The sequence below is a fragment of the Macrobrachium nipponense genome, chromosome 11 (assembly GCF_015104395.2).
Source record: "Macrobrachium nipponense isolate FS-2020 chromosome 11, ASM1510439v2, whole genome shotgun sequence".
In the NCBI taxonomy this organism is placed as follows: Eukaryota; Metazoa; Arthropoda; class Malacostraca; order Decapoda; family Palaemonidae; genus Macrobrachium; species Macrobrachium nipponense.
The window spans coordinates 107,766,926-107,790,267 of NC_061087.1; the positions used below are offsets into that span (position 1 = coordinate 107,766,926).

The window sequence follows — 23,342 nt, forward strand, 5'->3', positions numbered from 1 at the left end:
TCCATATCTTCAATGGAGTGTACAGAGCGTACCCACAAATGTCAAATTGATTTCTACTAAATTTTCCGTCTAGCACACCACTTTTGGTTGCAATTTTGTACAGCTCTTGTGAATCTTTCAACAATGACTCCAATCAAATTTTTAGGATCAATTCCTCCTCGATCAACATTAGGGATTGGAACGGTAACATTGTCACCAACATTTGCTTCTGTCGGGACTCGTCGACTCCTCACCATTTTCTGGGCTTGTAGTTCCTGGGCTTCCCTCGCTCTTTTTCTCTTCTTAAAGACCTGATTACGACGCAGTGACAGTGGAGAAATGGCTGGTGTATCAGGGCTTGCAGGGACTTAAGCAGGCGTCAGTGATGCTGATCCGGAAGTTTCATCCTGGAAGACAAGCAACAGAGGTCCTGCTTCCTCTGGTCCAACCGGCAGAGAAGTAGCAGCATCCAGTAATGATGATCCGGAAGTATCCAAACCTGGCGCCATAACCGCTTGCTCCTGAAACATGAATGAAATAAAATCAAATTAAATTTTTAATTATTTTTTATTTTATTTTATTTTTTATTATTTTTATTTTAGACAATTTATTTTATTTATTTATTTATTTATTTATTTATTCATTCATTCATTCATTCATTCATTCATTCATTCATTCATTCAATTACTTATTTATTTATTTTATTTATTTATTTATTTATTGATATCTATCTAGAACTTTGAAAATTATCACATATTTACCTCAAATAAATTCAGAAGATCTTCTTCCTTTTCAAGACGAGAAATAATTTCATCAGGCAAAGATGTTGTCAGTCCAATTTTGGCATCCTATCCAAATAATGCTGCAAACGGTGTTCTCTTAATCCCACTGTGGAAACTTGAATTTTTATGAAACTGGACAAATTTCAAACCAACAGTCCAGTCAGTGGTTTCATTGTCAGCAAGCCAGGCTGTCAGCATATCCTTGATGTCAGCATTCGCTCTTTCTACTGACCCCTGGCTTTGAGGGTGCCTGAGCTTTCCATGGACCATAATAAGTGAGGGCCACATCACTTTCAATTCTTCGATGACTTGTGCAGTAAATTCTGACCCATTGTCACTTTGCAAAATGTGAGGAGCACCGAACAACAGAAAAATGTCCAAAAGTTGATAGGTTACCTCTACTGCACGCTTTGATGTAGGTGGTCGAAGAACAATGAATTTTGTCAAATGGTCTTGGTACACCACAATCCAAGAAAATCGCCCCTTCATTGATTGCATATCAATGAGATCAACTTGGCCTCGTGTTCCGAATTCTTTGGTCAGGATTGGTCGTACAACTGTCCCTTTAGTGGTAGGTCGTCTCTTTTTCTTCTGACACTCAATGTATCCAGCCTTGAACAGATTAATGGACTCTTGTGTGATGTTTGCATACTTTTGTGACAGATTTTTTATCATTTTGTCTCGGCCACCATGCCCTGTCAAAATGTGTGCCCTTTTCAGAATACTAAATGTCTCCTCAATGAATACAAAGTATACTGGTTCAGATTTTTGAGTGTCACCACAGTTCAGCAACTCATAGTTTTTGATTAGATAGTACTGGCGCGGGCTTTTGACTTTCGTCTCCTGGCTGGTAATTAATTCATTTACTGTTTCAAAATATTCATCAGAGACTTAGAAGTTTTCATACCAAGGTCACAAGTCACACTGAAACAAACAGAAATAAACAAAGAAGACGTGACAAAGGGCAGAAGTCAATAGTCATATTGTTAATAGACCTGTTGGAGAGTGAGTAATTAGTAATTAGCACTCAAGAGTTATCGTATTTTACAAATGTCACTTTTAGTATCTTATTTTATTTTTCATATTGTATTGTCATATTTTCACTTCACCCCTTCAATTTTCAGTTTAGGGAATAAGTATAAAAAAAAGCCACCAAATTTCAGGTAATATGTATAATAACTGAAATATTTAGGTATTATGTATATTCCCTGAGTGAAACAGGTAATATATATATTAACTTTTTTTCAGGGAATATACATATTAACTGATTATACATATTAACTGTAACATCTATATATATATATATATATATATATATATATATATATATATATATATATATATATATATATATATATATATATACATGTGTGTGTTATTTATATATATATATATAGTATATATATATATATTATATAAATGATATATAAAGTTTTGGCCAAAGGCTAAGCACTGGGGCCTATGAGGTCACTCAGCGCTGGAGAAGAAATTGAGAGTAGGTAGGTTTGAAAGGTGTAACAGGAGGAAAATCTGGCAGTTACACTATGAACTAATTGTTAAGAGAGGTTGGATAGCGAGATGGAAGGAAGAGGATGTAAATACAGGTAGTAGGTAGTACAGTAAAAACTACCCAGGTTAATTAGACCTTCTTTTGAAATGAAAAATCATACCTATCATTTGGGTTAATACAAAAACATTTTCATTGTCTACTTAGAAATAATTTAAAATTGTGATCCGACAGACCAGATATGGATTTTTTTTCCAGAAAAGATAAGATGGTGTCGGCCGGCTTACGTAGGTCGGTCATTAGTTGATAGGAAAGTCCGGAGGTAGTACACCGACTTAAACTAGAGCTGTATCTAATGTTTCCCTGTGTTACAATCTCAGAAAACTGCCAGTTACTGTACTAAATGTAGTACAATCACTATAATTGAGAATGACTGAGCTCATCAGAACAGAAAAAAAAAAGAATGATGGAGAGACAGGAAGGCAAATGATAATATATTACTTCGAATATATAAAACGAAATCATGAAAACTTTGAATAGGGAAATGTGAATCACCCTTTAAGATGGCGGCGACCTATAGGTATCCCATTTAATTGGAATCTAAAATGACGGAAACTAGAAACATCCCATTTTAATGCATAGATTAGCATAAGTTAATAAATATGATTAGTGAAATACATTTCACAATCAAAGGACTTGTACAAAATAAGTCCGTTTGTGGAATCTCCTTGACTGAATTGGCACAAGCCCTGAGGCCAATTGTATTTTATTGGTACATGGCCGGGGCCATTGTATCTAATTCTGATCGATCCAGAGTGCAGACCGAAGACACGTTAGCAATGCAGTATGTAAATTGTGGCGAAAAAGATGGACTTATAGTGGACTGTATTATATGCTTAACGTTGTTACTTGGTCAAAAACCGCTAAAAGCCTTACGTAACAACTCCACAAAACTCCCTTTGCGGTTTCTAAATTACGGGGAGATATCTCTCAACCCAATTCATTATTAACGAGGATAACACACCAATATCATTAATGAATAGTAGCACAATTAAGTACTTTCACTTACTGAGCAGTCCTTGTAGACATGAACTCAGATCATAAAATCACTACATGAGATACGACGAGAGTACGTGCCTCTCTCTCCCTCTCTCTAAATGTTGCGAGTGCTCATGGGTTGATTTTCAGACCTTAGAGGACCGCTGTGTTATCTCGTTTCTAAAAGTTATTTGCATAACCTTAAAATATAAACACAATAAAGGTTTATCAGATCAATTCATATTCACCATCCACAAAACTGAAACAGGAAAAATGAAATAAAATCGAGGGATATTGAAACGCATTTGATAAATGTAAAGTTAAAATTAATTTAATAACTAAAAGTTAAACATATCAAAGAGTAATAACATATAAGTGACAATGAAATTAATCACTCAAGGGGAATTGTAAATCAATGGCACTCAAGTGAAACAAATTACGACAAAATTCAAAGAATCAGGGCAATCGCCTTTTCTAAATCCACACACACATCACTACACAACACTAGATAACAGATCACCTCAAAAGTTGAGCCAAGAAGCTGTTCGTTCCAACTTCCGTCCTGCATTCGGGTTTTGTTGGGAAAAGAGACAAGTTATACAATTACCACGAATGTAGAACTGACGTACAAGGTTTTCATGAACATAAAAAACTCTACAATAATTATCAACTTCGTTGTCAAAAATACAACATATTTATTAAATATAGTGAATTAATTGGTGGTGTGTGTCAATACAATTTTGGGCGGTATCATGCCCATACAGTGTACTACGCACATACGCATACACACCCCTAGAGGGGCACGCAAAGGAGCGTTCAGAGGGGCGAACTGCTACCCTTCCTTTCCCCTCCCGATCTTTTGACCTCTCCTAATGGCTTCTCTGGCGAGAGGCACAAACAAGACCCAATGACACCAACTCTACCATACGTAATATGCGCAATACATTCACCAAGAGCAATTTCATATATATAAGGACAAATGAATTATCATACCCTAAAACAGTAATTATACTTCGTTACTAAAACGTCTACTGACGTTTATGTCAAAAGACTTCGTCTTTGTGTAAACCATCTTTTCGGTGCTAAGCGCACCACAGATACTACGTACTAGAACATAGCAAATCAGATAATATAATGTTAAGAGTGTCATTCTCGAATAGATGTGGTTCTTTCACCCTTATTATGTCATACTATGTAGACGTACACATCTTTACAAAATATATGGGCATGCGAATATATTTGGTTTTAACATGAATACAAATACAGTAACATAGTTCCTGTCTGTCGATTACCTGACAGACGGCAATACGCAGGGAAAATCAATCAGTAATTTCTTATGAGACAGACTAATAACTATAATAAAAGAAAAATGGCATGGAAACAAGTGAATGCACAAAAATATTAGAAATTAAAATCTTCGTGAGAGGAATTCCTCACATAAATAATATTTAAATTACAAACAATAATTCAGCAATGCGAATAACAATTAATTTAAATTAAGTTTAAAACTTCCTAAACGTGCGTTATTGGGTAATAAATATTTAAATAACGGCATACTCCAACAGGTTATAGTCACGGCTGCAGCAACTAACAACACGTGTGGATGTTTTGGTTACGGCGTTCGTACCTGTTTCTTCAGTAACCGAAAGCTTTCAATAGCCAAAGTCAAATTAAATTTATTAAGTGTGAAACGTATATAAATTTATAAAAAGATATATAATATATTATTATATATTAATAAACCTTTCTTACGTCATAAGTCACAACAAGAGCAGGTTTTCGTACGATTTAAAGCCGCCGAAGTCAAGCCAAAATCTACACATTCAAACGCAAGGTCTTGGCTGCTTTTAGCGGGACTCCCATGACGTCACCAACGGCGGCTTCATTCGATCTGTCTCACGCTCAACTCGGACCCTATTTTCTTGTGTTTCATCGTCAATATAATTTTATGAATTCCTACGAACTGGATTACGTTAAAACCACCCTGGGGAAACTAGAAGAGGAAACTGAGTGACGAGTTATTGGGAAGCATAGGCCTAGGAGAAGGTAGGTAGGTCTAATGGACAACTCCCTTGTCTTGCTGCAATCACTACAAACCTCATGCGGTATCCTCTATAGATCTAAGTTATATCTCGTACTTTCGAGTTGTCATGCGTAAATGAGACGAGAATTAACATCTCTTGACTCCGTTTAGTCTAATTGATTTATGTATTTCATTTAATTTGTTTTAAAATAACCCTAATTCATTCTAATGGTGATGGTTGAGTGAGGCTGAAATTAGACGTGAGGCCACCGAAACCTACGCTTGTCTACTTCTAGATATAGGTAGTCCTATTTAAGTATTTTAAGAACTGGCCATGTCGTTATTTTAGATTGGCATCAGTCTGATTTGCTAGCAGAATTAGTACTATACTAAGTAGGGCTGCTGGAAGGTTTTAAGCAGATTGGCCATCTAGCCAGGTGGCAGATCATCAGAGGCACCCAAAACAAAACCCATGTTTGACGACGACTGTATTTTTAGGTTATTTAAAATATTGGTCGGTAATCCTTTCAACTATATTTATGAATTTGCCACGAAAATATGTAATGTTTGGATTGTTGATGAGATATTGGCCTAACTAGGCTAGGCCTAGGATAGAAATTTAATTGCCTAGTACTATATCACAGCGATTAAATTTCTGCCGAGATTCGGTTGAAAAGACGGCAAAGTATACCTATTGTATATAGCTATTCGATATGGGCCAATTTTTATATTCCTAACCTGCATATTGATTTCTGTTTGATTCTCATTACATAAAGGAAACCTGTCTAGCCTATCTGTTATCATGTTATCATGGAATAATTTAGGCCTAGGTGATTTGTCAGAAACACCAGTGCCTCAGTAGATTTGGTAGACTTTCTAGTGGGAAATTTTTTTTTTTCTATGTCGAAGTTATAATCAGGGCAAGGGATAAGTGTTCAGCCATGGGACGTGCCTACAGCTGCTAAAATATTATAAGCCAAATGACAAATTGCAAAGAATGAAAGTTGTACAGTGTGCCAAAATCCACCCTTAAAGTAACTTACCTAACCTAACCTCGGATACCGTTCCTTAACCTGGCTGCCCTGCACCCCCCTCCCCCTCTTCCCAAGTAAGTCATGACTCAGCACTGCATTTTACCCAAATAGCTATATGAAATTCCAACCTAATCTAATCAATAGTGGTCTTCTTCTTTCCCATCTACCTCTGTCCCGTGTCATTTCCTCCCATACTCCCTTCTCCCTCGTATCATCTCTAATGCAATCTCTCCACCTGGTCTTAGGTCTTCCTCTCCTTTGTGTTCCATCCACCTTCATGTCCATCACTTCTCTTGCCATATTTTGCTCTTCTCTTCTCATCAGGTGGCCATACCATCTTAACCTTGCCTCTTGTACTTTCTTTGATGCATCAGTGACTTTTACTCTACCCCTATATGGTCATTTCTAACCCTGTCCTTTTTGGTTACTCCACTCATCCACCTAAGCATCCTCATCTCGGTTACCCTTTGGACCCCCTCTCTATGCAACCCTTTTCCTTTCCTTCCACCTATTCTGGCCTAGGGTATTGTCTTACCTGGTCTGACGGCCCCCATAAACTCTGCTAAATAACAGGGCAGTGTTAGTTAAACACACATCTTAAGCATCTTGTTTCATTTGGATCTGTACTGGATGTAGGTTAGATTTTCCATAATAAACCCCTTCCCCAACAAAAAAGTAAATAAATAAATAAAGAAAGCTCCATTCCTCATCCTTAGGCTAATTGACTGAAATGTTTGTTAGCCCTTTCAGTATCCAGTATAACTATATAGTTATTTAGTAATCTTTTTTATTTGTATTATACATCAAGTGCATCCATCACATGTTAATCTAAGAAGTTCTGCAGATTCGTTACTGTCAATAAATTTATTGCGTTAAACAATTCAGATTTAAAGAGTCCTTTGTGATCGAGGCCAAATGACTAAATTCAAAATAGAATTTGTCAATTGGAAGCATGTGTTGCAACAAATACAGTTACAAAACAATGGAGTTTATATTAGTGTGTGCTACAGTGTTGTTATATGTATTTCTCAGTAATTCCAAGTGAAGGTAGAGTTTAATAGACTGGAACAGGATTCAAAATCTGTGCTCTTACATTTAAACTTTGAATGACTGAGGAGATCATTTTGTGCAATATATGTATGTTTTTTATAAGAAAATATTTAGTATTAGCATTTTTTATGCTTTGTATTTTCAGGAAGAAAAACAATCATGGACTTTAACAAGCTGTTCGAACGAAAGCACATTGACATCAGTTCCTCTAAGATACTCTTGGATATGAAGACAAGCTTCCAGTCTGCCTTAGGTCCTGTTGAGTCTGCCAGGACATGTAGTCAGTTTCTGCAGCTTGAAAATTTTCAAGAGATGTTTACCCTCTTGTGGAATAGCCCAGCTGCACACAAATGTTTTGAGTTCAAAGGTCCCCTGAGACCGATGAAAGTCGAGGAAGCCTCTAAGTTATGTAGAGAACAGGGCAACAAATTTTACAAGTTGGGTAATTTTGACGAAGCGTTGAAGCTCTATAACTTGGGTATTTTATTGGCTCCACATCCAAAGCTTCCATTTACAAGCAAAAATGGCCAAAACGGTGATGGAGGGAAGAATGGGGATGAGAAAGGTTCAAGTGATTTTGAATCTCTCGCTCTTGGGTATGCAAATCGTTCTGCCATCTTTTTCAGCTTGAAGGACTACAAGAGATGCCTTGTTGATATAGATTTAGCCCTTAAGTATGGATATCCAAACCACCTAAGAAGTAAGTTAATTGAGAGAAAAGAACGATGTGTCAAGGAGCAGAAGAAGTCTCGAGTAGATAACTTTATCATTAAATCTGTTAATGCCAAGTGTCCCCCAAAACTAGCAAGAGTTAACCCTGATGTCCCAGCTTTTAGTTCATTCTTGAAGGTTATCCATACTAAGGAGAGAGGTAGACATGTTGTCACAACAAGAGATATACCTCCAGGTAATTAAGAAATTAACTTTGAATTATTTTCATGTGTAAATAAAGTAAGGTAAGAAGTGGGAGATAAAAGTTCAAGTTTATAAGGTAAAAGAAGGGGTTGTAAATTGGTTTAGACATTGCTAAGCTGTATATTAATATGTAAATGTTATTATTATATGCCGTGCGTTAATGACATTTTCTTATTTTATCTGTAGGAGAAGTAATTGCTGTTGATAGTGGTTATGTCAGCTTTATAAGATATAACCAAACCATGATGCAGGCATGTTCGGAATGCCTAATGCGTTGTGAGGGCCAAGCCCTCCCTTGTCCAGACTGTTTGGTAAGTGGCTCTCTCTCTCTCTCTCTCTCTCTCTCTCTCTCTCTCTCTCTCTCTCTCTCTCTCTCTCTCTCTCTCTCGCTAATGCCTGATGCAGAAACCTGTTTTTCTTAAGCTAGACTTTCATTAGTTTTATTGAATTAGCTAGTCAAGAATGTTAAGGGGAATAACTTCTTTTCCGTTCAACGTTCCCGAACTATAGAGAATACTACAGGTGTCGAAGTACATACCTCATCTCTGCTTTGTGTTTTCTTTCCACTTTACTGTCCAGTTGTATAAACTTCCAAAATTCCATTCACTATTGAAGGGAGGTAATTTCCCGATAAACTGTCATAAACTCAGATGCTGTGTGCATTATGTATCACATGAAACAAGTACTAGTGTGAAGAAGGAAACTAAAGAAGCAGCATTTGAATTATGGCAGAAGTGCAGTAGATGAATAAAAGCCAGCATTAAACTTTTATATTTGATCGAGAAATCTGATGTCTATTGCCTGGACATGCAAAATACTGTTTAAGGCAAAGGGACTGTTTTAATTATCTTAAAAATAATTGAATGAGATGATTCATGGATGCATTGAACTTTACTCAAGTTTTTAGATTTGTAAAAGAAGAGGATCGGGCAATTGAGTTTGAGTGCAGATGACAGGAGAAGGATGGAGAGTTGAAGTATCTACAAAGGTGCGGATAGTAGGTGAGGTAGACTGACGAAAATCATTGGCAAAGGTGAGAAATAGTAAATAAAAGAACAGGACCCAGAGGAGCACCATCAGAGATGTACCATCAACAACAGATCCAAAGCTATTTGTTAAATAAATTTTGAAAAATGGGAAGGAAGTTTATGTAGGGAAGGATTTAAAGATCTAAGCAGGAGCATCATGGGCAGGGAAATGAATCTCTGAAGTGTTGTGAGAAGATAGCCAAACATCCTTTAAATAAGAAAAGTCATCTATTTATGGATGTCATACTGATTCTTTAAAAGAGGAGTTGGGTTCCACAAAGTGTCGTGGAATGTTCCATAGTTTAAAGATAGTACAATTAGTAGGATTCCAGTAGGAGGGATAAGTGAAGGATTTAATAATTAGGCAAAACAGTATAAAATAGGAGCGATTTAAATTGCTTGTTCCTTGATGACTTGGGAACAAATTTCTTATTATCTTAGTATTAGGGAGTAGTGGTAACGCTAGAGAACCAGGAACATTGGCAAATCTGAGATTTCTCAGAGAACTTTGACCAATTTATTTGCATGCTATAAATCCCTCATGACAGTTGATAGAGGACATGTATTAGAGTATGCCGTAAATCCTTCAGGGCAAAAAAAGGAGGGGATTATTTTTCTAGTTGTTTGTCGCTGATGTTATTTGCCAAGGGCCAAAATTATTCTCTCTTAGTTAGAATTAGGATTGGAATGACTTCTGAAATTCTTTTTGAAGTACTACAGCAGATACCTCAGTGTCGCAGCCAGTGTGAATGAGAGTGAAATGGCTTTTCTAAATACTATGGTATCCTCTTGAGATATCTGGGGTGTCACAAAGGTATTTCAGATTCAGGAGACGTTTGAACGCAGTTGTTAAAACCTGTTCCGTCTATTTTCAATTCCACCAGAAACAAGTCAGCATGACACGCTCCTTTTTTAGAAAGCTTTTAATTTTCTTAACCCTCCTCGAGTGCATTCAAACTGCCAAGTAAAATACTGAGGTTACTGCACCAACAGGCATCCTGATGACCACGAGGTCTGGACAGGAAACATTGTTTGCAAACAGTTTCCAGGCTGTTTGCAACTGTTTACAAACAGTTTGCAAACTTTGCTTCCAAACAATGTTTCCTATGGACAGGCATTAAGTCCTGACTGTTACATACCTGCATTAAGGGGGTATCTCATCTTGGCTTTAGACTTGAAGACACTGCTTCTGATTTGGCTAAATTTGCCAACGGGGTTATTTTTAAATATATATATTTCACTGTATTTGTTAATAAATTTGGAAAACGTCCTCTACCAAATGAATTCAGAAATGTCATTCACTTGCCTTAGGTAGACCTAAGTATTAAAGTTTTGTACATGAACTTCCCTGCCAGATATATACTTAGCTATAGTCTCCGACGTTCCCAACAGAATTTCAAATCTCGCGGCACACGCGACAGGTAGGTCAGGTGGTCTACCTTACCTGCCGCTGGGTGGCGGGTGTATGAACCAATCTATCTCTCCAGCCAGATTTTTTCTGTCGCTTGAAGCGATAACAACTGTTGTCGTTTCATTCCGATAGATTCTTCATTTCTCGCTTGCCTGGAGATTGATTTGGACTTTTTGGTGACGTACTCGCTCTATTTTGGCTTGGCATACGCTGATTGTGGACCGTTATTGACTTTGCGCTGGATTTTCCTGTAGAATGTCTGATTTTTATTCTGTTTCCAAAACTCCGGTTTTGTTTAGAGTACGTTTGACTGATGGATGTAAGGTGAGGTTACCGAAAGCTGAGGTTGACCCTCACACTATCTGTGTTAAATGTAGGGGGAATGAATGTTCGTTTAGTAACCTGTGACAAGAGTGTGAGGTTTTGAACGAAGATGAATATAAGGCTCTTTCTTCTTATATTAGGAAACTTGAAAGGGATAGGGTACGTAAAGCTTCTTCCAGGAGTTCGAGCAGGTCGAGAATGAGTGAGAATGAAGCTAACATTAATGTAGTTTTAGAACCTTCCTCCCAGGTCTCAGCTCCTGCTCCCTGCACCAAAGCCGTAGATTTGTCTTCGGAGGCGGCGGCCTCAAAAGCTTCCCTGTGTTCTAAGGAAGACAAGACTCTTCGTATTGATCAAGGTAAGAGTGTCAGTGATGATAAGTGCAGTGTACCCAGTGATGTGGAGGGTGCGTCTGACCGGCTCCTTAGTGCCTCCAGGCCTAGACCTCTTCCAGACTCCCAGTTCCAGTGGAGGAGGAAAGTCGAAAGCTGCAGGAGGGCTAGGGAGAGCCCCCACCGGTCAGGCGTCCCCTCGGCAGATCCTGAAGTTCGCTCCCAGGCTGCCTTGGATCGTAAGAAGAAGGATATTCTTCGTCAGTGTTTTTCGTCGTCCTCTTCTTCTTCGCCGAAGCGTGGTTGGAGCTCTAAGGAGGCGTCACGCCCGTTGAAGAGGGCTGCGGAGGCTCCCTTCAGTACGTTAGCGTCCAGCCCAGAAGACTTTTCTGATGTAGCTTCCTTGCAAGCAAAGAAGCCTAGGAGATCCTGTGATCGCCCTTCTTCTCCCGCTCCTCGCGCTGAGCTTGCTTCGGAAGAAGATCCTGGGGACTCACCTACTCGGGTGCTAGCGGGCCTACAAGCTCAGATCACAGCCTTGGCGGACTCCTTGGCATCGAGATCACGTAGAAGGAAGGATTTGTCTCTCCCTATCAAGAGATCGAGGCGCTTTTCGTCGGAAGATCGCTCTCCTTGTAATCGGCGATCTCCTTCTTTTGAGGATACTTCTACACATCTTAGGATTTCACGAGAGGAGCACCACTCCCGTGGCTCCCTCTCGGAGGTGTCGAGGCGCCATTCGTCGGATAGGCGCTCATTGGACTATGAAGATATTTCCCCAGATCGGATTCCTGCCTCAGGTAGACGCTCCGCCCCTTCTGTTTCTCCTTCTTCTAGAGTTCGTGCAAGAAGAGAGTCGCTCAGGTCATAGAAGACTTATTTCGTTGTCTCCGTCTCGTCTTTCTTCTCCTCGCCTTCTCAGAGAACCTAGGGAAGGCCCTTCTGAAAGTAGGCGCGCTTCTCCTTCTGACTACTGTCGTCGGATACCGTGACTTGTAGGCGCTCATCGCATGGAGTTCGCTCCTCGCCTGTAAGACATCAAGAGTCTAGTAGGAGCCCTGCGCCTGGTAGGCGTCCTTCTTTTAGTAGCTGTTCTCCTGGAGAAAGGCGCCTTGATCCTCGTTTGCTTCGTTCTCCTAGTAGGCGCTCTTCGTTCTCGAGGCTCCCTACTCCTGATCGGTCCCCTCTTGCTAGAAGTCAAGAACGCTTCAAGCGCCCTGCTTCTGTTAGGCGCTCGGAGCCTTACAGACGTTCTCCCCTTGGTAAGGACCAAGATCTCGTCGAACGCCCTGTTCCGTTTAAGCGCTCGGAGCATAGCAGCCGCTCTCCGCTTCGTAGGCATCAAGAGCCTCTCAAGCGGCCTGCTCCTGATAGGCGCCCTATTTTTAGCAACGTTTCTCCGCTTGGTAGGCGCCAGGATTCCCCTAAGCGCCCTGTGACAGATAGGCGCTCGGCGCCTAGTAGCCGCTCTCCTCACGATCGGCGCCAGGATTTTAGTAGGCGCTCTCCCTCTCGTAATCTCCCTAGGGATAGATGTGGTCTTTCTAGGGAAGGGAGTCCTTCCTCTTTTGCTGTTAAGAGTTTGTCTTTGTTTAGGAAGGAATGCGAGATGAGACAAGAATTTTCGGATAAGCGTCCTTCTATTACGACTCCTCATTCTCCTGTACGCCGCCCTCCTTTGGAATCTTCTCCTCATTCAAGACGTTTGTCTCCTTCATCGCACTGTACCCCAGCTAGGAAATCATCTAAGGATTCTCATAAGGATCCTCATCCTCGTTCTCCTCTTCAAGAAGACCAGGAAGCCTCTGAGGAAGAAGCTAATACATCGGCAGCAGTTTCTTCGTACAAGAAGCTCACAGAGCTTCTCCTTCAGGAGTTCGGAGAGTCTTTGAGCCCTACTGCTCCTCCTTCTCCACACTCGTTGTTATCCACAGCGAAAGCAACGAAAGGATCTTCGTGTGTGAGAATGAAACCGACTCTTTCTATGAAGAAAGCGCTCAAGAGTTTCGGTTCATGGATGCGTACTAAAGAAGAAGCGGGGAAAACTATGTTTGCCTTCCCTCCGTCGAAGCTTTCAGGACGGACAGGGTTTTGGTATGAGACAGGAGAACCCTTGGGACTGGGCCTTCCGTCTTCAGCTGACGCAGATTTTTCGGCTCTAGTAGACGCCACTAGAAGATCAGCTTTGAATTCGGCCAAAACTACGTGGGCAATGAATGAAATAGATCATATTCTAAAAGGCATTTTTAGAGTCTTGGAAGTTTTCAACTTTCTCGATTGGTCCCTCGGAGTCCTAGCCAAGAAAACTCAAGGACCGGACACGTTTTCTCCGGAGGATTTGAATTGTGTCTTATCCTGTATGGATAAATCGGTGAGGGATGGGGCCAGCGAAATAGCTTCACTGTTTGGGCAGGGTCTTGAAGAAAAGATCAGTATTTTGCTCATTTTTAACAAAGTCTGTCTCACATGCACAGAGATCGTCTTTGCTTTTTGCCCCTCTCTCTACGCAGCTGTTTCCTAAACACCTGGTTCAAGACATTTCGAAGGCTCTCTCTGCCAAAGCTACGCAGGACCTTCTAGCGCAGTCTGCAAGGAAGCCGCGCCGCTACCTTCCAGACTAGAGACTAGAAATGCGAAGCCGACCTCTCAGGAACCCTTTCGAGGGGCTTCTACCTCTAGATCCTCTTTGTTCAGAGGTCGGAAACCAAATAGAAGAGGGAGGACTTTTACGAAAGTCAATCAAACCTCCCAAGTAAGACTCAAGTCCTTAAGACAACTGTAGGCGCCAGGCTTTTACAGTTTGCAGAAGTCTGGGCCCAGAAAGACGCAGATGCATGGACCCTGTCAATATTGAGGAAGGGCTACCTCATCCCGTTCTCTTCGAGGCCTCCCTTGACGAATACCCCGAGGGAGTTGACGGCCAGATACAGGGACCCCATCATGAATCAAGCCCTCCGACTAGCGGTAGATCAGATGCTGGAAAAGGAGGCGATCGAACTAGTGGCAGGTCATCTTTCGGCAGGCTTTTACAACCGCCTGTTCCTAGTTCCGAAATCCTCAGGGGGATGGAGACCTGTGTTGGACGTAAGCGCCCTGAACTTCTTCGTCGAAAAGAAGAAGTTCACGATGGAGACCACTGCCTCGGTGTTAGCAGCACTCCGTCCAGGGGACTGGATGGTGTCCTTGGACTTACAGGACGCTTACTTCCACGTACCAATCCATCCTTCCTCGAGGAAGTTTCTAAGATTCATGATGGGGGGAAGAATTTTCCAATTCAGGGCCCTGTGTTTTGGCCTCTCGACGGCCCCCCAAGTCTTTACGGCCATCATGAGGAATGTAGCACAATGGCTTCACCTAGAAGGGGTGAGGATTTCGCTCTACCTCGACGATTGGCTTATAAGGGCCAATTCCAGAGATCGTTGTCTGAAGGACTTGAAGAAAACCCTGGATTTGACTTATTCCTTAGGACTTCTGGTCAATCTGCAGAAGTCAAGTCTGATTCCCGCTCAAGAGTGCGTTTATCTGGGGATCCAGATGAACTCTCTGAGTTTTCGGGCTTTTCCGTCACAGGAGAGGATAGGCCCGGGGACCTCCCCGAGGTAACCAAAACCCCAACTAGCCCGGGGACCCTCCCCCCGAAAAAGTAACAACCTTCTTAGGGAAAGAAGTATGCACAGTGAGGGAGTGGATGAGTCTGCTGGGGATGCTCTCCTCACTGGAGCAATTTGTTTCCCTAGGAAGGTTGCACCTGAGACCGCTCCAATTCTTTCTTCATCGGAATTGGAGTCGTCCTTCTCAGGATTTGAAGTTCTCCCTGTCAATTTCTCATCAAATCAAGAAGGAGTTATCATGGTGGGCGGATCCCAACAAGTTCTCGCAGGGACTGTCTCTTCAATCCCAGAACCCCAACCTGGTGTTGTTCTCCGATGCGTCGGGAACAGGTTGGGGGGCGACTCTGGGAACCAAGGAGGTGTCAGGAACCTGGGTGGGGGACCAGTCTTCCTGGCACATCAACAGGAAAGAACTAATAGCCGTGTGGCTTGCTCTGAAGGAGTTCGAGTCAGATGTGACAGGAGCAGTTGTGCAGATAAACTCGGACAACACCACGGCTCTGGCATACATCAGGAAACGGGGGGACGCATTCCTTCTCTCTGTACGAAACAGCAAGAGATCTTCTTCTGTGGACAGAAGAAAGGGGGATAAAACTTCTCACCAGATTCGTACAGGGAGAAAGGAATGTAAGGGCAGATCTCCTCAGCAGGAAAGATCAGGTCCTTCCCACAGAGTGGACTCTGCACCAAGATGTTTGCCAGAGCCTTTGGAAGTTGTGGGGCAGGCCTCTCTTAGACCTGTTTGCAACTTCAAAGAACAAAAGACTGGATCTTTATTGCTCGCCCATCTCGGATCCAGGAGCAATAGGGATAGACGCTCTCCTACTCGATTGGAAAGGACTCGACGTATACGCGTTTCCCCCCTTCAAGATTCTGGGGTTGACTTTAAAAAAGTTCGCAGAGTCAGATTCCGCGAGGATGACTTTGATAGCTTCCTTTTGGCCAGCACAAGATTGGTTCACAGAGGTGCTGGAATGGTTGGTGGATTTTCCAAGATCGCTTCCTCTAAGGAGCGATCTACTCAGACAGCCCCACTTCGACAGGTACCACAAAAACCTCCCCGCTCTCAGTCTGACTGGCTTCAGACTGTCCAGAAACTGGTCAGAGCGAAAGGCTTTTCGTCAGCAGCTGCTAAGGCAATCGCTAGAGCGAGGAGGTCTTCCACCTTACGAGTGTACCAGTCGAAGTGGGATGTCTTCAGAAGATGGTGCAAGAGGAATAACGTTTCCTCTTCCAGTACCTCTGTGAATCAGATTGCAGACTTCTTTTTATTCTTAAGACAAGGATGTGGCTTAGTTGTTTCGACGATTAAAGGCTATCGTAGTATGTTGGCGAATGTCTTCAGGCACAGGGGCCTCAACTTATCGGAAGATAAGGACCTACATGACCTTATTAGGTCTTTTGATACAACGAAAATGCAGTCTCCTAAGACACCTAGCTGGAATTTGGATGTAGTCCTTCAGTTCCTTGGGTCCTCTAGGTTTGAACCCCCTAATTCAGCCTCATTCAGAGACCTTACTAGGAAGACTCTGTTTTTGATGGCTCAAGCTTCCGCCAGAAGAGTGAGTGAGCTTCAGGCGACTGATGGTAATGTGGGTTTTAAGGAGGACTCTCTCATTTGCTCTTTCCTTCCTGGTTTTCTTGCGAAGAATGAAAACCCATCAAGTCCATGGCCCAAGAACTTCTCGATTCGTGGGTTATCTTCTTTGGTAGGAGAAGAACCCGAGAGAACTCTGCCCAGTGAGAATGGTAAAATACTACCTTAGAAGAAAAGAGCAACTGAAAGCCAACCGAGAGGTCCTGTGGTGTTCAGTAAAAGACCCTACTCGTCCATTGTCGAAGAACGCATTGTCCTTCTTCTTGAGAAGCCTCATCAAAGAAGCACACGGATCCTGCAGAGAAGAACATCTTAGGCTTCTTAAAGTGAAAGCACACGAAATAAGAGCCATAGCAACTTCTCTTGCTTTCAACAAGAATATGTCCGTGCGAAACCTGATGGAGACAACGTTCTGGAGATGTCAGTCAGTGTTCGCGAACCACTACTTACGTGATGTGAGAATCACTTACGAAAAATGCTTCGCCTTGGGCCCGTACGTATCTGCGGATTCAGTGCTGGGGCAGGGAGCTGGAACTCATCCTGTTTAGTAGTATAAATTTTTCCCCTTGTGTTTGTTGTTGTTGGTTGCCTTGAAGAGGATGCATGAAGGCATCTCTTTAGGTTGTAATACTAATCTTTAGTAATTTGGTTAGGTGGTCTGATGAGTGTGGCTCCTTGCAGTAGTAGTGGTTAGGACCTGTTAAGATAGGGACAAACTCCCTTTAACAGGATCCGACTTGGATTCTACCACACAAAGGGATCATATATCCCAGTGGTAGATCCGAGAGTCTTTCAGCATCAGGTCACGTCCTAGCTGTAGCTCTCCAGGCAACGCAGACTCAGAGACAGTATCAATGAAGTCTTCTGCCTGAACAGGTAAGAACCAAGGTTATTTATATCCTACAACATCAGTTGTTTCTTATCTCTCTCTATTACTTTAGCTGTCTCTTACCCTCCACCAAGGGTGCCAATCAGCTAAGTATATATCTGGCAGGGAAGTTCATGTACAAAAATGATATTGTTAAACTACAATAAAGTTTTGTACATACTTACCTGGCAGATATATACTTAGCTATAGTCTCCGACGTTCCCGACAGTTTCAAATCTTGCGGCAAACGCGACAGGTAGGTCAGGTGGTCTACCTTACCCGCCGCTGGGTGGCGGGTGTATGAACCAATCTATCTCTCCAGCCAGATTTTTTCTTTCACCTGTCTCCTGAGGGGAGGCTGGGTGGGCCATTAGACGTATATATCTGCCAGGTAAGTATGTACAAAACTTTATTGTAGTTTAACAATATCATTTTTCATTTTCTTTAACAAAATACCTGAAACACATATAATAGGTGCTAACGGAAAGATAATGCCAGTCCCAATTAATGCAGACTTCATTTGAATGAGTCCACTTATGGGATTTGCTTGGTGCAAGTGATGATAAAGTAATTGTAACATTCATCTTAATATGTCAGGCTGTTTAATATACTGTATTCTCTAAACTGCTAATGGTAAAAATGAGCTCTTCCTTTTCCAGACCGTTTTCTGTTCAGAAGACTGCAGAACCAAAGGACTTGCTGGAGTGCATGCTAGGGAGTGTAAGATATTACCTTATCTCATGGAACTTCAAATAAGTGATGAGGAAGTCTGCAATGCTTTCAGAACAATAATTCATACCACATTCCGGGCATTGAGGGAGAAGCTGCCAGTGCTCCAAAGGGAGGCAAAAGAACTTCCTCCAGAAAAGTTTGGGTTTGATGAGAATGGCATCTACAGTTCTTCAGATTACAGATCTGTGTACCATATCAGTGCCTATAATAATAAGAAGCCGATTGTAAAACTGTATAATTATTGCATAATTGCTTTCATTCTAACGAAGATACTTCACAGAAGCAAGTCATTTTTCATTGATGAATTGGGAAATGCCTTCGACCCAAGTGATGAGGATTACATAGCAACTGGCACAGCTCTTCTGTATCAATTTGCTCACAACAGTGTATTTTTTGAGGTGTCTGATATGAAGGTGAGTTGTTTATTCAATATAGATATATTTTATTAAATGTTTAATATTAATAAAGTAGGTTAGCTCAGGCTTTGGTCTCCAAGTGACACTGTTACCAATGAGGACAGGTCCCCTTTGAGACTAGTCAGCCAGTATTTTGGGTTGTGAGGACTTTTATTCGGTCACAGCTGTTTTCTTTCTATGCTTACACATCTGGATGTACACATCTGGATGGGTTACCATATTCCTAAATATTTGAAAATGGCAATGAATATATCATATACAGTATGTAATACTTTTAGACCACCCTGTGGTAGGGGTGTAAGAATACTAGCACCTTAGCTCCTGCATGTTGTTAAAGGCGATTAAAAGGGCAGCTGTTGCCTTGCAGTCTTACTTTTTTTAGTAAAAGGCTAGGCCCACCACCAATAACTGGAAACTGCTGTCTTGCAGTCGTACTTTTTAGTAAAAGGCTAGACCCACTGCCAATAACTGTGGAAACTGCTGCCTTGCAGGTGGAATTTTTAGTCAGAGGCGAGGCCCACCACCAATGACTGGTGCAACAGCATGCGGTCATAAAAATCCCTCTTCCAAATAATAAACCATGCCTGATGTTGTAAGGAAAGGCACATGCATCCAACCCCTTATTGTAGGGATAAAGGTGGGAAAGAAGAGTATGTAATACTTTTAGAATGTTTTTAGATGTACATACAGAATGCAGTTAACTAGTATTTACATTGAACAGTGAGGGTATTTAGATACTACTCGGTGTATTTCTCAATAAAATTGCTTGTATATTGAAACAAAAGGGCACTTATTTACATATAGTAAATGTTAGAGATATATCTGCAATGAGAATGTTTAGGAGATGAACTGAAATGAATGAAATAATCTCTGTCTTATGATTGCTGACTGAGGTAGAATGTTTTATACCTAAGGGTTCGTTAGAAACTAAATGGGTGCAATATATTATTGACTTGAAGAGTATGAATATTACAAAATCACATCTACAATAATCAAATACAGAACAACAAAATTAGTATAGAACCTTATAATAATAACTTCTCGTTGCTTCTTGAGTGCCAAACATGCACACGCACTTTATATTATAAGACAAAGGTTCACACTACCGTGTATGTCGATGACTTAATCCATCTGGTGTAGGATTTGCTGCAGAGCTGTCTGCTGAATGATCACCAGTCAAGATGAAAGTCTTGTACTGCCATACAATGGTATACTAATGTGCCATAAAATACTATTTGAACGGTGCAACCACATATTGTATATCAAGTACTTCCTTCTGTTTCCGTGTGCCACCTAGAAGTTTATAGGTTTCAGAGACTGGAAGTGCTTTAGAATTGTCGTTTAAATTTTTTTTTTTTTTAAGAGGCTTTTGATATGGTGAATGTACAACAGCAGATTAAATCCACTGTGAAGTTGTGATGTTTTTCTTTCTTTAAAGAATGCCACAAAATACTGTAGCATCTGGTCACACCTGTTTGACTGTCAGGTATTGAGTTACAATTTCTTCCTTGCCCATCACAGAAGTGCCTTCTAATAAACCCATAAAAACATACTACATGGGGCAGTAGAAATTTAGGAGCCGTGCACTAACACTATACTCTGTAGAACTTCAGGTTCAGACCATTAATTGGTCCTTAGTAAGACCAATTCTATATGTATTCATTATTTTCTTGACTGGTCAAGGTTTATTTGTTCAAATGTTGTACTAATTGATGAATGTACTACAGCATATTGTCTTTTTTAAATGTATGTTTTGTTTGTTTATGCTTCAATAGTTATTCCATAGCTATTTACATTTGTCCTTGTTAATTCATTCCCATTCTCAGTCTTTTCAGCATATATTTTAATATTTGTTTTTCTTCCAGGTATGTACCCAAACCAACAAGACAGATAATCAGGGTGTTGGATCAGCACTGTTTCCTTCAGTTTGGTTGATAAGGCACGCTTGCAATCCTAATGCTGCTCACTACAACATTGGTTCTGTGAGAGTGGTGAGGTCTGTTATGTCAATTCCCAAAGGTTCAGAAGTAACGCTACTGTATTCTGAAGGGTACCAACATTTGCCATTGTCAACGAGGAAAGCATTTTTACAGGCCCGCGGAATTAAGTGCTCATGCCAGGCCTGTACGGAAAACTGGCTTACTGAAGCTGAACTTCCAGAAGATATGAAAATGAAATGCGTCAAGTGTTCAGATCCTATCGTTGAAATAGATTTCCAGCCTGCATGTATGGGGTGCAACATTCAATATGCCAAAACTTCTGCATCACAGAAAGATCCTACAGTCAGGAAGTTTTGGTCCGCAGTGGAGGAAGTTAGTAGTGCAGAGCATAAATATGAGAAAGTTCTCGCAAAGATTGGCAGAGGAAATGAACTTTCAATAACAGATCTTCAGAACATTAGCAATTTTATTATTGCAATAGAAAAGCATGTATCACTGCCTTGTCGAGCTTTTTGTAAAACGCGTACTGTTATGATGCAATACTTTATGAGAGAATGAATGAAATACTCAGTTGTATTAATGTTTCCAATGAAGTCTGTGTTGCTGTTGATCAAGCGCAGTACATGAAATTGATATTGCACTGAATATCCTTGGTAATTTATCATAAGAATCCACAATTTTTCATTATACAGTGTTGTTACCAAAAATTATGTGCTGTTCACTGATTGCTACTGACTTGAAAAATACAATTATTTATAGCCATTGCTTTTGCTCTTCTTTCTTAAAAATTTTTTTCTTAGATATGGCTGATATAGCATCAGTTATTTGTTTATGATGGTACCATATTTTAATTTTTTCATATGTACATTGTATTTAAAGTACTATACATAGCTGTTGACAGCCAGTTCCTAGGTATTGTTAAAAATTTGTACATACTCATATTGTTGAGTCCCCATTTTTGTATTTTCATTAAATTTTCTTCATCTTGAGACTTAATTCAGCATCAAAATTGTCACAAATGCCTGTTATTTGTTTTCTAATACTAAGTCTTTGTGTATCTGCATATATGGATATTATTTTATGCAGGAAAATTTTTTAATCACAAGCTACAGTGTAGTCTGTTAGACTAGCCCAACGAGTTGGTAATTAAGACCAAGTTGAAGGAATTTGCAGCAAAGATTGTCTCAGAAGAAAGTGAATGATGAACAGTTCTTTAGCTGGGGCTGTTGAGATACTACAAAGATCAAATAAAAATTCCGAAGTGAATTTTGATTGATTTAAAAATCAGGAAGTTGATCACCAGTGGGAATATCTTAAATTCTGTAAATATACTTGCATTTAGAAAATCATAAGAGAGATATATGATAAAAAAACCAAGTCCCACTGCAGCAAACAGCACATGCCTTACATTCTTTGCTTTTTCACATTGAAGTCTGTTACAGTAACTAGTAGGTATGTATACTTATACAGTAAATTTACATAGCACATCCAACTACAACTAATATTTTTGCAGTAGTTATGTTATATGTCATATTAATTAAAAGTGAGTGCTAGCCCTTCAGCCTAATTTTTATATTCCTTTTCATTCCATTACCTGCTGGTAAGAAACCAGTGCCCAATGGGGTTGGGTTATACCTCACCAGTGTCTGGTCTAACTCTTGCATGTGATATTGCCTGAAGAGTTCCACAGAATTTTAGCAATATTTGAAAGGTAGTACAGGGGTCTTAGTTTGAGACTGCCACTGTTTTAATCGAAGAGGGGGAAGTCTGTCAGTGCAGTATTCTCTCTTAAGTTACCCAAGTGGTTTTGATTTTTACTTACATGCCTTTTTAAGACCCATAGAGTAAGGCTCCTTCAGTATCGCAATGTTTTATCTTTGGACATAATTGTAGGTTCCCTTACAGAAATTAGCTTAGCACAGTGCTATACCAATAATATGAATATACCAAAGTCATTCATTAGTCAACTTGGACCAGTGTTAGTTTATACTTTTAAGGATGGTGAATAAGTTCCCATAAAAGTTAACACATGATGTATGTGACTTTTTATATCGTAAGCTAATAAAATCTATTTGGGAATTTTTTTTTCTAAAACTCGGCTGTTGCAGTTGTGTGTGAGAGAACGGATAAATCGTTGAATATTATGCTTATCTTTGTAGCTTTCTATACAAACCGTGAGTTATTCCTTTATTTTGTGGTTAGTCATACAGAGATACCATTGTACAGGGATAGTCCATGATTAAATCACTCTAGGCCAATTAATCGAGTTCCACCGGTCATACCAACTGCTTCGTCACTTTATATACATTAATTAATGACCAATTTGCCCGAATGTACAATCTTTATATATAGGAGGTAATTTTGTGTTACGTTTTTGTCATAACGTCAACACATGACTGTAAGTAAAAAAAAAGTAGAAGAGGAAACCAAAATACCAATTTAATCGACCTCTTGACACTTTACCTTATACATCACACGATCAAGAGATCGATTTACCTGAATGATCCAGTATAAAAATACAATTTATATGTAAGAGATCTTATTACTATTATATTATATATATAATTTGCCATGATGTACACAAATGATAAAAATAATAAAGGAGAAAACCCTAAACACCGAACCAAATTGAACACATTTGGCTACTTCTCTTATCTTTATACATATTACGATGAAGCAATGGTCACGACTAATATATATGGGATAATTTTGCTTTATAGGTTGCCATATAACGTAAAAAATTTAAATGAAAAAT

General features: G+C 40.2%; 2 protein-coding genes across 4 annotated transcripts; one reads left to right on the forward strand and one right to left on the reverse strand.

Moving 5' to 3' along the window:
- Positions 1-347: 347 nt before the first annotated feature.
- On the reverse strand, positions 348-1,436 carry LOC135209712 (KRAB-A domain-containing protein 2-like). The gene is made up of 2 exons (XM_064242477.1): positions 915-1,436; positions 348-500 (listed from the first exon to the last, which is right to left on the reverse strand). The coding sequence occupies exons 1-2, from the start codon at positions 1,434-1,436 to the stop codon at positions 348-350; spliced, it is 675 nt and encodes a 224-aa protein (XP_064098547.1).
- A 3,714-nt stretch (positions 1,437-5,150) lies between these two features.
- On the forward strand, positions 5,151-22,148 carry LOC135208116 (SET and MYND domain-containing protein 4-like). 3 transcript variants are annotated; one of them, XM_064240275.1, is made up of 5 exons: positions 5,151-5,356; positions 7,559-8,320; positions 8,515-8,639; positions 18,159-18,644; positions 20,513-22,148. In XM_064240275.1, exons 2-5 carry the CDS (start codon positions 7,573-7,575, stop codon positions 21,143-21,145), a joined length of 1,992 nt encoding a protein of 663 aa, XP_064096345.1. In that variant the 5' UTR covers positions 5,151-5,356; positions 7,559-7,572; the 3' UTR covers positions 21,146-22,148. The 3 variants fall into 3 exon arrangements, with proteins under 3 accessions (XP_064096345.1, XP_064096337.1, XP_064096353.1); XM_064240267.1 differs by having other exon boundaries at positions 5,152-5,352; XM_064240283.1 differs by lacking the exon at positions 5,151-5,356 and adding an exon at positions 5,420-5,631.
- Positions 22,149-23,342: the final 1,194 nt, after the last annotated feature.

Excerpts from the sequence above, each read along its gene's own strand:
- LOC135209712 (XM_064242477.1), bottom strand. The coding sequence starts at position 1,436 with ATGATAAAAAATCTGTCACAAAAGTATGCAAACATCACACAAGAGTCC. Across the intron at positions 501-914 it reads ATGAAACCACTGACTGGACT|GAGCAAGCGGTTATGGCGCC; the intron begins GTTGGTTTGAAA and ends TTCATGTTTCAG.
- LOC135208116 (XM_064240275.1), top strand. The coding sequence starts at position 7,573 with ATGGACTTTAACAAGCTGTTCGAACGAAAGCACATTGACATCAGTTCC. Across the intron at positions 8,640-18,158 it reads TCCCTTGTCCAGACTGTTTG|ACCGTTTTCTGTTCAGAAGA; the intron begins GTAAGTGGCTCT and ends TTCCTTTTCCAG. Across the intron at positions 18,645-20,512 it reads TTGAGGTGTCTGATATGAAG|GTATGTACCCAAACCAACAA; the intron begins GTGAGTTGTTTA and ends TTTTTCTTCCAG.